This window comes from Myotis nattereri, assembly GCF_964212035.1.
Source record: "Myotis nattereri genome assembly, chromosome: 2".
Taxonomy (NCBI): Eukaryota; Metazoa; Chordata; class Mammalia; order Chiroptera; family Vespertilionidae; genus Myotis; species Myotis nattereri.
Window position 1 is genome coordinate 187,973,947 of NC_138076.1, and position 16,350 is coordinate 187,990,296.

The following is a 16,350-nucleotide window of genomic DNA, read 5'->3' on the forward strand; positions in this document are numbered from 1 at the left end:
TGTGTATAAAGAATCAGGGTGTTATTCATTACTATGTAAAAGAATTATTTGAATAATAAGCTCCTTAAAGGCTAAATCTGGTTGCTTTTAAAAAAAATTTTTTTTCAGTTTAAACACTAACTAAAGAAATTTTTAGCAACAGCTGCTTGTTGCAGTTTATAGAAATGAATGTTAACTATTCCTGTACACACTGCAGGGACTGGTGACAAGACTGACAGAGACCCCCACTGGGCAGCCACACAGCTGGCATGATCCTGGCTCTGTCACTTTGGAGTTCTCATGGTTTTCAGCAAGTTCCTTAACCTCTCAGAGACCCAGGTCTCTCATCCACAAAATGGAAATACCTTGGAGGGCCATTTATATATTTACAGCTTATATATACTAGTAAAGTATCCTAGCACAATATAGTATTCAAGTCAGGATAGCTATTACTGTTATTACTAAATGACAACTAAGTCATCGGCTAAAATCATTGTTTAAATTCTGGAAAAGAGGGAACCCATTTAAGAGGAGACTATCTTTCAAATGGGCAGCCCGTTCACTTATAATCTATTTCTCCAAGTGAAAAATGCCTCCAGAAATTAATAGTCTGGTTAATATAATGAATATCAGTAGTGTCTTTAAAAAACAACATACCACTGGAATCTATAACTACTTGAAGGCCTCATCCAGTTCTGTTTTCAGCACAGATGTCAGATGTTCATAGTTACAAGACCTTTAATGAGATGTGTTATTGTATCTGCACCACCTAAAGCTTCCCAATGTTCATGTTAAATGGTGCAGACTGGAAGTTTCAGGCGTTGAAAGCACCACTTCCAAGTAGAGCTGCCAAATGTAGGTGAGTAAAACCACTCCCAGCCAACATTACCATCTGGTACTAGATCTTCCTCAACTGTGTACCTCATTGAAAGAATGAAACGAACCTCCATAAAATCAAGAAGCATAATGATCTGCCAACATCCTTGCACCATTATCCAGAGCAGAACTTGGCTCTTTCAGCATTTTCCAAAATCTGAGGTGTACAATTACAAGTCACCACACGGAGATCATCTAGGTAAATACACTTGCGCAGAATCTTTCCTTTTTTTTTTAATTGAACCTATTGGGGTGACGTTGGTTAATAAAATTATATAGGTTTCAGGTGTACAATTCCATGATACATCATCTGTATGTTGTATTGTGTGTTCACTGCCCCAAGCCAAGTCTCCGTCCACCACCATTTATCCCTCCTTTACTTCCTCCCACCCCCTTTCCCTCTGGTAATCACTATACTGTTATCTGTCTGTGACGGTCTGTTTGTTTGTTTGCTGCTTAATCCCGGCACCTTTTTTACCCAGCCCCCAACTCCCTCCCCTCTGACAGCTGTCAGTTTGTTCTCTGTGTCTATGAGTCTGTTTTTATTTTGTTTGGCAGAATCTTTTCTAGAAGCAAAAGAAGGTGGATAATTAAGTCTGTTCCTGACCATCATTTTTTAATTAAATCTTTATTGTTGAAAGTATTATACATGTCACCTCCCCCCCACCCCCGCTCATTGGCCCCTTCTAGCTGGCCCCCGTCCCCTGCCCCAGGCTTTTTTGTCTATGTCCATGGGTTATGCATATATACATACAAGTTCTTTGGTTGATCCCTTCCCACCCACCTCCACCTTCTATACCCAGAAACATAGAAGCATGGAACAGGAAGCATTAGGTATGATTGAACATACCTAATATTTGCCAGACTTCTTTGTAAATTTTGATAATTCATAGTTATTTTTCACATTTCAAAATCTGCCTGATTGAGAAATTCTACATAATCCTTGAGAGAGAAAAAAACACAAAATGTGAATCTGCATACATTCTGCAATAGTAAGTTATTATTTATAAAGTACACTTCAGCCAACAAAATCAAAGCAGTCCATGGAATAATCCTGCAGACTCATTAATACTCAAAATATCCTCTGAGTTGCATAATGAGGAGTAACTTATAAATAGCTTTAAAAAAAATCACTAGACCTTCCAAAATTCTATTAGCATGGGCTCTAGCCAAGTTTAACAAATGCTTCACTCACCCTAATAACCAAAGGCACCTCCTTCTTTATCTCTACCAACACTGTAAGCTTTCAGGAAATACACCCAGAATTTCTCTCCAGTAGTTAACTGTGGAAACCAAAGAATATTGGGGGAGGGGGGTTGGAGAGAATGACAATTCCTTATATTTCTTATTGCTCTTGCTGCCTCCTGCTTTTGTTAAGCTCTGCTTGGTAGTTTTTTTTAAGTTTGGTAGATGTGTGAGTAGAGACTTATGTTCATCAGTAAACATGAGGTGGTTCAAAGGTCTTGAACTCAGAAATGAGAAAATGATATACATAAACAACTGTTAACATGAGTATGTTGGCATCCTATCCTATGTGCACTGTAACATTATTTACAATAGCCAAGATCTGGAAACAGTGCAAGTGCCCATTGGAAGATGAGTGTATAAAAAAGCTGTGGTACATTTACACAATGGACTACTATTCAGCTGTTTAAAAAGAAGGGGGGGGGGAAATCAGCTGTTGCAACAGCATGGATGGACCTGGAGATTATTATGCTAAGTGAAATTAACCAGACTGAGAAAGACAAATACCATATGATCTTACTTAAATGTGGAATCTAATGAAAAAAATAGAACCAGAGTCATGGATACATGGAACAGACTGACAGCTATCAGAGAGGAAGAGGGTTGTGGGGCTGGATGAAAGAAGGTAATGTGATTAAGCAAAAAATCATATATGCATAGCCCATGGGTACAGACAATAGTGTGGTTTTAGCCAGAGGGAAAGGGAGTGGGACGATAAAGTGGAGGTGGGAAAGGGGGCAAAATGGGGAAAGAGGCTTTGCTTGGGGCTATAGGGGCACAATGCAGTGTGCAGATGATGTTTTGAGTTGTACACTTGAAACCTGTATGGTTTTGTGAATCAATGTCACCCCAATAAATTTAATTTAAAAAAATTTTAAAGAAAATAATATAAGTAATAATGCAAGAATTTAAAAAGAGAGAGAGAAAGAGAATGAGAGCATTAAAAGAGTGAGAGAGGCAGTGAGAGCGGGAAGAAGAGAATGTAGCATCCCCTCAAATTTCTTAACTAGAAATATATATTTTACTTTAACCTTGCTGTGAATTCACCAAAATCAATGATTTTCCTGTAATAAACTGCCATTTCTTTAACAGTATTGTTGAAATAATTTATAGATAAAAAGTGAGAACTGTACAACTTCTATTTTATCCTTCTTTCTCCAAATTCATGGCTGCCAGAGTATTCTGTGAAACATTTCAGTGGGCCAATGGTTATGCTAAAAGAAGCAATGATTGACAACAGCCATTCACCATGAAATCAGCACCCAAGTGTTTCACTGACTCTTCTAAACAGTTCAACTTTATCCCTTTGAATAGCTGTAAATCCCCTGGTGAATTATCTAAATACTGTTCAATGCACAGAATAAAATATTCACTCTGAACTCTTTACATTGTCCACTAATGCTCTAATGATCTAAATGTTTGATAATTCTCAGGTTAGGAAAGAACATTTTAAACCATTTCTCCTAAAATCACTTAAACTCAGTCTAAAGCACGTCAAAATTATTCAGCCTAAGAACAATTGAGTGAGTTTTAAAATTATTACTAAACAATTCAGGTAAATATTTAAAATAAATAATCTCAAAATATTTTTGCTACTTTTACATTAACAATATTTTTTTTCCTTATTTGTATTCAACACCACAAAATCATGAAGACAAAAAAAATTACCACTTATATATACTCCGAGTTATTTGCAGCTCCCAGTCTGTATTTAAAAGTAGACTAAAGAAACATATTTTTACTGCTGCTTTCAATTTTCCTTAATCACTGGTATTTGTTTTGCTTTAGTGCTTTGCTCTCTGGCTTTCTGTGTGAAAGGTGCTTTATATGTTCAATTTGCTAGTGAACTATGAGATGAAAGGAGCCTTAATGGTGAGTTTGAAGACTGTGGATTTTTATTTCTTTTATTTTTTTACAATTGATATATATACAATTTCAGCCTTAATTATCTATGGCTTGTCCTGTTCATGGATCAACAAAGACATATATAAAACATGCCTGTACTGTGTAATTCTTTCAGAAAATTACACAGTCAAATAGGTTGGGTGGCATTTGTTCAAACACATTTAGTACTTTATGTGAAATCTCTTTCTATACATAGATATTCAGCCCATAATTCTTTGGTTTCTGACTGCCTTTCACAAGATTTAAGTCTTGCAATAATTGTAATTTTCCTTGACCCTCTTAGGACCATTCAGCTGACCTCGCCATGTGGCGTGCTGAAGAGCCACACAGTGTCCTCTTAGGTTTTCTCAGCAATACTTAACATTTTCAGAAAAAGAATTTCCTAAAGATTGAAAGAAATATAGCATTGCTTTCAGCTCCAGCTTTTCTCTGTTGCTTCAGCCACAACTCGAATGTGCAGCTTGCAACAGCATGAAAGGATGACCCGAGGCTGAGCCTAGGGACTCTATCCAGTTGTCCTAGAAAATTCTCACTTCATACCTCACCCACATTGTGATGTTTTTATTAGTGAATTACAGCAAGTCAGTTTCCTCAGCATGGCCATGTTTGATATGTAATTACTTTCATAGATCAATTATTAAAGATTTGGATTTGTGAATGTTGTCATTTGTTTGAATTTTTATCAGAGATGCCATGTTATTATCAATTAGCTATTCATTATCCATTTATTGTGGAACTAGAGCTGTGCTAGGTCCCATGGAGACATGGATATAAAGAATAAGGTGTTGCTGTCAGGGAGCTTGCTGATCTAGAAGTGAGAACACAAAACTGACAAAAGTGAAAAATGGACAGTGCATGTTTGCTTTAGAACTTCAGAGAAAAGAAAAAGTAGAATATTCACAAGAAAAATGAATGAAGAAAAAGACATTTGATATGGGACTTTGAAAGTGAGACAGGGCAAGCCAAAGAACATGAAAAGTCACAGGGATGGAAATGAGCAGGCATGTTTATAGGATAGGGAGGAGACTAGCCTAATTGGACACATCCTTCCAAATCAATATCAAATATCTATCTACTCTCCCTTTCCTTTGCTACTACTCTGGTCCAGTTCACACTCAGCTCTCATCCAGATGATTACAATAGCTACAATTGGTCTCCTTACCAAGCCCTATCTGCAATTCAGAGAGCTGACACAATAATCCTTTTTTCTTTTCATCTAAAATCAGATCGTTTCAGCCCCCTGTTTAATTGCCTTCAAATGGCTCCCCAATGCACTAGAAATAAAATCCAAACACCTTACCACAAACTTCAAGGGCCTAAAAGATGTGGACCCAGTTAACTGCTTCGTCTTCTTTTCTTTTTTTAAATATATTTTATTGATTTTTTACAGAGAGTAAAGGAGAGGGATAGAGAGTTAGAAACATCGATCAGCTGCCCCTTGCACACCCCCACCGGGGACGTGCCTACAACCAAGGCACATGCCCCTGACCGGAACCGAACCTGGGACCCCTCAGTCCGCAGGCCGACGCTCCATCCACTGAGCCAAACCAGTCAGGACGTTTTGCCTTCTCTTCGAACTCTCTGTTCCTGTCACTATGCTCTAATTTCACTGCTCTTTTTTGTTCCTGAAATCAAGATTGGAGAAAATGAACAGCAACTACATTTGCTTGGTACTTATACAGCTACTGTCTGTATTCTTCAATCTTTACAAAAATTCTGTGCATAAGGTATAATCCCTATGTTTTAAAGAGAAAGACCCAGAATTCTAGAGAGACTCAGATCACAGATAATGTGATTATCAGAGCTGTAATTCAAACTCACGTCTACTGACAACCACTCCAAAGAGAAAGGACAATATTTATAATTAATGCTATATAAAACATGTTAAGAGGCATGAGTGAAAGGTAATTCGAATGTTAAACCCTGGATTAATGAGGAAATGGTGGTGTTACAAAATCTATAACTTGAAAGACCTGGAAAGAAGTATAAGAGAGACACCCAGCCCAGGTAGCCTCTCCTTAGAGACTGCACAGAAGAGGTGGCTTCTACTCACGGCTCTGCAAACAATGCAGCTGTGAGAATTGGGATGAGTCATCTCCAATGCTCAGATTTCTTCTCTGAAGAAGAGGGGCCTTGAGTTAAGCAAGGATTTCCTAGATGCAAAACCAAACGTATGATCTGTAAGAGAAAAAAAAAGATAATTTGACTTCATTAAAATTAAGAATTTGTCCTCTTCAAAGACACTGTTAAGAAAATAAAAAGACAAAATATAGGCCGGAAGAAAATGTGTAAAACACATGTTTGATAAAGGACATATCTAGGTTACATAAAGAACACTTAAAACTCAATAATAAGAAAATAACCCATTTTTTAAAATGGACAAATTATTTGAATGGAAACTTTACCAAAGAAGATATACAGATGGCCAATTAGCACATAAAAAGAATCTCAATATCACCAGTTATTAGGGAAATGCAAAATAAAACCACACATCTATTAAAATAACTAAAATAAAAATTGACCATACCAAGTGTTGCCCAAGATACAGAGGTATTAGAACTCTGATATATTGGTGGTGGTAATATAAATATGTTACAGCTACTTAAAAATCATTTGGAAATATTTTAAATGTTAAATATATATCTAGCATATCACCCTGCTATTTCACTCTTATATGTTACCCAAGAGAAATGACAATCCATGTCTATACAGACACTTGTACATGAATGTTCAAAACATCATTATTTGTAATTAGCCATAAGGCCAGGAAAGTGTCTATCAACAGATAAGTGGGTAAATAAAATGTGGTATGTTTATATAAAGGAATACTCCTTGGGAATAAAAAGGAATCAACTACTGATAAACATAACAACATAGAAGAATTTCCAAATAATTATGCCAAGTGAAAGAATCCAGATACAGAATACCTATTTGATCATTCCACTTACAAAAAAAAAAAATCTATCAATTGAAAACAAATCTGTAGCAACAGAAAAAAAAGATCAGTAGTTCATGGACATAGGGAGGGAGTGGCAAAAGGGAAGGATTACAAAGGAATATAAGGAAACTTTGGGGAATGATGGATATGTTCATTCTCTTGAATGTGGTGATCATTTCATGGGTGCATACATTTCAAAACTTATCAAACTGTACACTTTAAACACATGCAGTCTATTGTATATCAGTTATATCAATAAAGTCATTTTTAAAAAACAAATAAGTAGAAAACAGTAATGAAGACAATATGATATTGGCATAAGGATAGATTAGTGGAACAGAATTGAGAATCAGGACAAAGCATCATATTTATGTGGTCAATTGATTTTCAACAAAGGTGCCAAAAACTTCAATGGGAAAAGATCATCTTTTCAATAAATTGTATTGGGATAGTTATATATCATATTAGAGGCCCAGTGCATGAAATTTGTGCACGGGGGGAGGTGTGTCCCTCAGCCCAGCCTGCACCCTCTCCAATCTGGGACTCTTCGAGGGATGTCCCTGTAGGATCGGGCCTAAACCAGCAGTGGGACATCCCTCTCATAATCTGGGACTGCTGGCTCCCAACCGCTTGCCTGCCTGCCTGCCTGCCTGATTGCCCCTAAATGCTTCTTCCTGCCAGTCTGATCACCCCCTAACCACTCCCCTGCCTGCCTGAACAATGCCTAACTGCTTCCTTGCTGGCCCAATTGCCCCTAACTGCCCTCCCCTGCTGGCCTAGTCCCCCCCAACTGCCCTCCCCTGCAGGCCTGGTCCCCCTGCAACTGCCTTCCCTTGCAGGCCATCTTCTGGCAGCCATCTTTGACCACATGGGGGTGGCCATCTTATGTGATGGTCAATTTGCATATTACCTCTTTATTAGATAGGATACCAAAAAAATTACCCATAACACCCTACTGAAAAATTAATTAAAAGTCTTTTATTGGTCTTACATAAGATCTAAAACCATGAAACTACTAATAAAGGAAGGAAAGAAAATCTTGTTGGCAATACTTGCCCTACTTCATCTGAGGACTATGGAAAAACTGCCCCCTCACCTCTGCTGGCCCCCATAGTATCAGCAGAAAACAGGAATCTGATACTTCTCTCTCTCTCTCTCTCTCTCTCTCTCTCTCACACACACACACACACACACACACACACACACACACACACACACGAACAGAAGCAGGGCACTCTGATTCCCAGCCTGGGGTTGTTAGTGAGGCTTTGAGAGGAACTGGTCTTCTATTCCCTGTCCAGCAGAAATTGGCAGTGCTCCAATTCATTCTCCTGGGTAGTGCCAACTGGGCACAGCAGGGAGCCAAGCTTCCATCCTCAGCCAGTTAGAGAAATGAGATAGGATAAGGAGTCTGGTCTTTAATTAATTAACAACCTAGTTTGGCATCCTCATTTCCTCTCTCCTTCAATTAGATGTATAGGAAATTCCATAGGATGATTCCCAATGGGTCACACTTTTGACAGACCCATCCCTCTGAATGGGGAAATAACTTGTAATCTGACTCCACCCAATATAATATGACAATGACCAGATAACACCCAATGATTATTTTATGTTATATTAGAGGCCCAGGACATGAAATTCATGCCCTGGGGGTAGGGGGATCCCTCAGCCTGGCCAATGCACCCTCACAGTCGGGGACCCCTCGGGGGATGTCCACCTGCCGGTGATCAGACCTAAGCCAGCAGTCAGACATCCCTCTAGCAGTCCAGGATCCCTCTCTCCTTACAGCCCACCTGCTTCCTGCTTCTTACTGCTCAGCAAACTGCATCTTCCCCCTGGTGGGGAGGGACCATGGGAGGGCTCCAGGGCATGTCCGGCCCATCTCGCTCAGTCCCAATTGGCTGGACCCCAGCAGCAAGCTAACCTACCAGTCAGAGTGTTTGTCCCCTGGTGGTCAGTGCACGTCATAGCAAGCGGTTTAGCAGCCTAAGCATATCATTAGCATAGTACGCTTTGATTGGTTGAACAGATGACCGGACACTTAGCATATTAGGCTTTTATTATATAGGTTGGCAAAGTGAAGGGATTTTGCAATGAAATTAAGCTCTACTCAGTTACTTTTGAGGTCATCAAAGGTGAGATAATCTTGGTATCTCAGTGGTCTGGGTCTAATCAGGCAAGTCCTTTAAATTTTACTGATAATGTAAATGTAAGTGCTCTAAAACTTAGGTATATTAGTGTTTGGACAACTAAAACGTTTATAATAGCTCATAAAACTATATATATAAGTGGGTAAATTTTATTATATTTAATTTTACCTTAATAATTTTTTAAGTTAATATTAAGGACCCCTCTGCAATGAGATTCTAAGGGCAGGATTTAGACCCAAGGAATGGTTGAGAGATAGAGATTATTTCCCCAAACTTACAAATCCTATTCACAAGGAGGAGACACTAAAAGTTTTATTCAATGACATGCATTTCTTTGATTTAATGCAGGATACGCACATAACCTGAAGATTCCTGAGTTTTCCCAGGAATAGAGATTCAACTCTTTAACCATGTAACTTTCCAGGTTCATTGGGTGTATGAAGGTGTCTATGGCTTCTTTAGCTCCACAACACAGTTGAGAAGCTGCTGCGAAGACCATATGACCCGCAAAGCCTAATCTATTCATGTCAGGCCCTATACAGAAAATACCTGTCAACTTCTAATTAGATAAAAGAGAATATACTTTCTACACATCTTCTAAATAGAAATGAAACAAAGATAATGAAACTCTAAGACAGCTGATAACTATAAACTTATTTAGAAATCCAATAATATTTGTAAAATGTACTTGAGCTAGCATGCCACAATTTTATAGCTTATATTTATATAAAAGCATTAAAATAAGCAGTTGCTATCTGAAGTAACTCAATGGTGTTTTTATTTTTGTCTGTCTGTGTACCTCAGGTTTTATTGGATCATGAACCTAAATGTGACTGTTGTCTTTCTGGGAATATCTTACATTCAGCACTCAGGGGCTTGGGTCCTGGTTTTACTTATTCCTTTTATGTCTACACTTATGGCTCTGATAACTCTTCATATGATGCATTGTAACCTGATTTATCAGCCAGAAAAATGTAAGTAAATCACATTTTATATTAACTTTCTGGTTTTTATGGTTTTCTTGACATATCTCCTTCCTCCTTGATTCCCTGTAACTTCTCTTTCAATAGAATTTGTAGATTCCACTAGATATTACACTTGGGAGCAACGGAATCTGCAACGATATCAATAATCTCTATCTTCTTTTAGTTTTCCCTTGTTAAATAGTTTTAATGGAATGTTTTAAACATAAACAAAAGTAGAAAAAAATAATTTATGAGCCCCATCTATTCAGTTTTGAGCTTCAGTAATTACCAACTTATCTTTACTCACTTTTTTCTCATCCCTCCTGGCAATTTTGAGGCAAAAACTAAATATTATAGAATTTAACTTGTGTATGTGTGTATATAACATACATATTATGTATGTTACTTTTAAAAATAATCAAAATGTCATTATCACACACAATAAAAATTTTTAGAATATTTATTTATTAAAATTGAGCATTTATTAATAACATGAAATGCCTGGTCACTGTAAAGTGACTTTAATTGTTCCCATTTTTCAAATTGTTTTTTTTTTTTGTTTTAGACTTTATTCAAATCAAATGCAAATAAGGCTCAGGTAGCCTAAATGGTAGACACGTCTCTTTAACCACATATATCCCCCAATGCATGGGACTACATACTAGTACAACCAACCAAACCACACCTTTGCCTCTGTCTTTTCAAAAAAAATTGTTTAAGAATCTGAACATTTAATACAGTGTTTCCCTTAGTCTAGATTTTGCTGATTACATTCAACAGGTTTTTCTCCTCCTCATTTCCCATAAGTTATCTGATAGACCTAGACAGTTAATCAGATTCAGATATTTCTTTTGGCAAAATTCCTTCATAGATGGTGTTATGAACTCCAATCAAGAGGCAGAATGTCTGATTATCTCTGTGTTTTCAGGACCAGTACCTATTGATGATTTTTGCCCAAATTAACCACTCCAATGGGAGTTGCAAAGTGGTGCTATTTTATATTTCTTTTGCTTTTATTACCTGAAATAATGTTTCAACAACTACTTATTTATACAGATATACAGTTTATATAAGAAAAAGAGACATCTATTTCTTTCCTTCTATTTTTAGATTTTCAAGTTCATGAGTTGAGCTTCAAAATGTTCCAAAGGTAACCTATTAGTTGCCTTTTTAAAAAATAGATTATTGTTCATTCATGAACATAAAAATTTTAATGTGTTTCAATCTACTACAATTATTGATGCTCAAATTGTTCCATAGTTAGGCAGTGAGGTCCTCTTCTTGTGGGTGCCTGAGTCCTTCAGAAAAACCTCTGTGTGTTTTTTTAAATATATTTTTATTGACTTGAGAGAGAGAGAGGGAGAGGAAGACAGAGAGAAAAACATCAATCAGCTGCCTCCTGCACGCCCCCTACTGGGATCAAGCCCACAACCCGGGCATGTGCACCGAATAGGAATTTAAGTTGCAACCTCTCCATGCATGAACTGAGCCCACACTGGCCAAGGCAAGCCTCTGTGGTCTTTGACTGCTCCCTTGCTTCCTTGTGTAAGATAGCGCAATGGTTGGCAAACTGCGGCTCGCGAGCCACATGTGGCTCTTTGGCTCCTTGAGTGTGGCTCCTCCTAAGCCTTAGGAGTACCCTAATTAAGTTAATAACAATGTACCTACCTATATAGTTTAAGTTTAAAAAATTTGGCTCTCAAAAGAAATTTCAATCGTTGTACTGTTGATATTTGGCTCTGTTGACTAATGAGTTTGTCGACCACTGAAAACGAGTTTCAACTGGGCTGACTGGGCACTTCAAGTCTCTGCCACATATCTGTTCCATGCCAATAGGCTACCTCAGGAGTGTCCTCATGGAGATGACAGAAACACAAGAAAGAGCAAGGCCTCTCATATTGTAGACTTAGAAGCACCATACTTGCACTTCTGCTTCATTCTATTACCCAAAGCCAGGCACATGGTCAAGTCCATAGACAGAGGCAGAGGACACTTCAAAGTTAAATGCCCAAGGGGGTGGATGCAGAGAGGGGAAAAGATCATTCAACCCATCAGCAAGACCTATCAATTCTACCTTAGAAATACTTTCCACACCTGTCCAATACTCCTTCTATCTTATTGCTACCACCACTTCAGTTCACCATGCTCTCTCTTACCTATCACCACCTGACTGCTCTGTCCAAATCTTTCTTGTCCATTCCTTCTCAGACCATTCTCAATGCAGCAACGAGAATAAACTTAAAAAGAAAACCTGCTCTGACCACTCATTTAATTAAGTCTGCCAAATGGTTTCCTATTGTTCTCAGGATAAAGGTGAAAATCCTGACTAAGTCCTGAATTGTTTTCAATTTTCAATTGAGAGGTTATTTTAAAGCAAATAGATGAACCTGGTGAAAGGGAGAAAGAGAGTGAAGATGGAGTGTGGGAAAGAGAGGCTTTGTAATGACTTCCATGTGAGGACAGCCTAGGACCCCTTTCTCCAACCTCATCTCCTTTCATCCTTTCTTTCACTTTATGGTTAGAACACATCATAATTCCCCAACTTGTACACTATTTCAAGCCTCTGGGGTCTTATTTGGACTGCTCTGGAAGAACTGCAATAATAAATTAGAGATTAGGATGAGATAATAAGTAATCAATATACCCATAGCTCTCCCAATATTCTCTCTTGATGTTCTCACCATCTTTTAATCTAGATAAACATGTACACATGGTTATGCTAGGGTGAGGTGAGAGTAGTATACAGGTGTGACAACTCATTTGAGAGGTTTTTGAGCCTGAGTCGGAGATACAACCGTTAAATTGGCTTTGCAGAGAAGAAATCTAAGAGGATGAGGTCAGAGAAATGGGATGGAAAACATACACATGGTGCAACTTCTTCACTAAGTTAGGCAACCTGCTCTCTGGAAAGGGACTATTAAGCCAAGACATTCTTCTAGACCGAGGCTGACCAGAGATGCCTTTTAGTCCACAGGGACTTATCCTGTTACTCTTTCAGAGTTTGAGAAGGCTTATCAGGAGCTAGGCACACATAACCTTATTCCCTGTCTCTTCTCCCCAATTTTCTCAGGGGAATATTTCTGAATATTACAGACATGGAAAAAAAATGACATATTCTCCTTTTCTCTCTCCTCATGTAGGGATTTCACAATTTAACTGCAGGGGCCCTGTAGAATTCTTTCTCTCTCAGTGATCAACAAGAGGCAAATGTGAGTGCTTTAACCTCAACAAGTGGTCTTAGTTGAATCTACCAGGAAAAAAAAAAGGTGTAAGAGTGAACTTTTCCCTATTCCAATAATATAGATCTTCACCCAAAACCAATACTTCCATCCTTGGAACACATCACAATTCCCGAACCTGTACACTATTTCAAGCCTCTGGGGTCTGACCTGGACTGCTCTGTGTCCAAGTAGAGTTGTTTTTCCCTCCTTTTGGTACGGATTCAAAACTCTCTGCCTTATTCCCTAAAAAAAAAAGAGAAGAGAAGAGCGCAGATTGGTTTGGCTCAGTGGATAGAGCGTTGGCCTGTGGATTGAAGGGTCACACGCAGGAGAGAGGGAGAGAGGGAGAGAGGTAGAGAGAGGGAGAGAGGGAGAGAGGGAGAGAGGGAGAGAGGGAGAGAGGGAGAGAGGGAGAGAGGGAGAGAGCGCAGGGTCAGGCTTTTGAAGAAGAGAGTCATCATTTCCTTCCCTGAACTTTAAATCTACTCTTTCTCAAAAAAAAACAAAACAAAACAAAACAAAACCTGTGTTTTCTCTTCCCGTATAATGCAATCTAGAGACTACAGTCTTGGCAATAGGGACTCTCATTGCTGCTTAGTCTATCAGTTTCTAGGTCTTTCAGTGCACAAAGCTAGAAAAAAAGAAATGTTCTTTTTTCCCTTTCTTTCTAAGAGAATAACCATTTGGATTATACTAATGCCCTAGTCAAAACCAGTGCTATGGGATTTTTACCTAACTTTATCAAACTTAGAACTTTTTCTACTTCTTCCCATGCCCCAAATCCCAGTTCTCAATAACAGCAATATATTCGCACATTTGCTTTATCTTAAAAGACACATTCAATAGTCTTAGACTAACACTACCACCAGCAACATGATTGTTTGAAAAGAGTTTCAAGATTTTTCTTGCAGGTTTTATTTCTTTATGGTATAACCCCTAAGAATGTTCACTAAAATGATTATGTTTCAAAGTCATTTGGTATAGTTCCTTTCTATCTTATTAAATCACTAACTTTATATACAATTAAGTGCATTTGTTCCATTTTTCTTTATACTTTTAGATGGTTTTATTTTAATTTTGTTTGTAATTATGTAAAATTTATGTTCAAGACAAGGTCTATATATTCCTATATTCTCTCCTATTTCGTTAGGTGTCAATTTATGTATTTTTAAAGGATTATCATTCCTTTTTTAATGAAAGAAAATACTAAAATGTTATATGTGTGTGTGTCTCTATGTATATATATTTCCTCCTTCTTATATAAGCAGTAGCAGATTATTCCCACTTTTTCTCGCCTGCATTTTTCATTTAATATAATCTAGGGGTTGTTTCATAACCATATATAAAAATATTCCCCATTCCTTTGTATTGCTTCATAGTATTCCACTGTGTGGTAAACCATTGCCTATTTTACCACTCTTATATTGATACACATTTGGGCTGTTTCTCTACTTTTGCTGCTAAGTAGGTTGTAATGAATAACTTGAACTACACCTCCCTTTGCATGTTTCCCCATATGTCTTTAGGATAGATTCCTACAAGTAGGATTGCTAAATCAAAAAGTAAACCCATAGATGGCTCTGCTGTATATTGCCAAATTTCCTTCTAAAGTGGTTATACCATGCTGTATGTTTTCACCAAAAAAATGTATGAGAACGCCTGTTTCCCAAGTCTTTCCAACATAGTACACTGTCACTTTTCATTTTTGCCAATTTGAGGGTGGGAAATGGTATTTCACTGAAATACCATCTCTATCTTCTTCTAGTTTTCCCTTATTAAATAGTTGACATCTCTCTTATTATGAGAAAAGTTGAACATCTTTTCATTGCTGTAGAGTAATTTGAATTTTTCTCACTAAACTACCTATTCATATATCTAGTGCATTTTTCCTATGGGGTGGTGGAATTTTTCATTTAATTTTTAGAAAATTTTTATATATTGAAGATGTTAACCCCTGTGTATTATAATAGTTGCAAATATTATATTCCATTTGTCATAAATCTTTTAACTTTGCTTCTTCTATTATCATCCATAGAAAAACTTATTAGGTTTATTTGCTTTGTTTTTGAGGGGCATTAACGTTTATCATTAAACTAGAGGCCCGGTGCACAAATTTGTGCACTGGTGGGGTCCCTTGGCCTGGTTGGCGATGGAGGCCTATTGGGGGGCTGGCCAATGGGGAGGGAGGGACCCCAAGAGGTTAGGCAGCCAGCCTCCCTGATCTGGACCTATGGGGGGCCAACCGGCAGAGGGGAGGGACCGTGGGAAGTTGGCTGGCCGTGGGAGATTGGCTGTGGGAGCACACTGACCACAGGGGGCAGCTCCTGCATTGAGTGTCTGCCCTCTGGTGGTCAGTGCATGTCATAGCAACTGGTCGACCAGTCATTCTGGTCATTCAGTCCTAAGGGTTGCCTAGGCTGTGTGTGTGTATATATATATATATATATATATATATATATATGATTTATCAATCTTCTCCTTCATTGCTTCTAGAGTTTGAACCATGCTGAAAATTTTTCTTCACTCCCAGATGATAAAGGAATTCATTCATATTTTCTTTTGGTGCTCATATTATTTTTTTACTCTACAACTCTGACGCATTTGGAAATTATATTAGAATAGGTTTTAAGTGAATTTATCTTTTTTCCATATGACTATCAAATTATCAACCTGATTTTCTAAAAAAAGATCTCTACTTTCCCCACTCATTTGAGATGTCACCTTCACTATATACTGCCATTTACATTTCTGGAGTTTCTATTCTGTTCCCTTCCTTGATCTATTCATCTATCTTGTTTAACAATGACCTTAATTAAACGTATTTTACTTTTGGTAGTACTTTACTACCACTGTCTCTACTAATCTACACAATACCACAAGGCAATGAGTTGTATTTTTAAAAATTAAGTGCCTTCACCAGTGTCACTTCATTTTCACTATATACCTCTGAGGTAGGTAGGAAGAGCACTGTCTATCTTTTTACAGAGGAGACTTTATATAATTTGCCTCTGCTACTGTAGCACCTACATATCTTTATCATATCACATTATACTGAAAGGACCTATTTA

The 16,350-nt window shown here is 37.8% G+C and overlaps 1 protein-coding gene across 1 annotated transcript in view; it reads left to right on the forward strand.

Annotated features, from left to right (window-relative positions):
- SLC15A5 (solute carrier family 15 member 5) overlaps positions 1-16,350 on the forward strand; it is a gene marked incomplete at both ends in the record, with an annotated part of 76,627 nt that overhangs the window by 5,799 nt on the left and 54,478 nt on the right. The window contains one exon of the mRNA XM_081080797.1: positions 9,901-10,070. Within this exon, the coding sequence (XP_080936923.1) occupies positions 9,901-10,070 (170 nt within the window). The remainder of the gene's footprint in view (positions 1-9,900; positions 10,071-16,350) is intronic.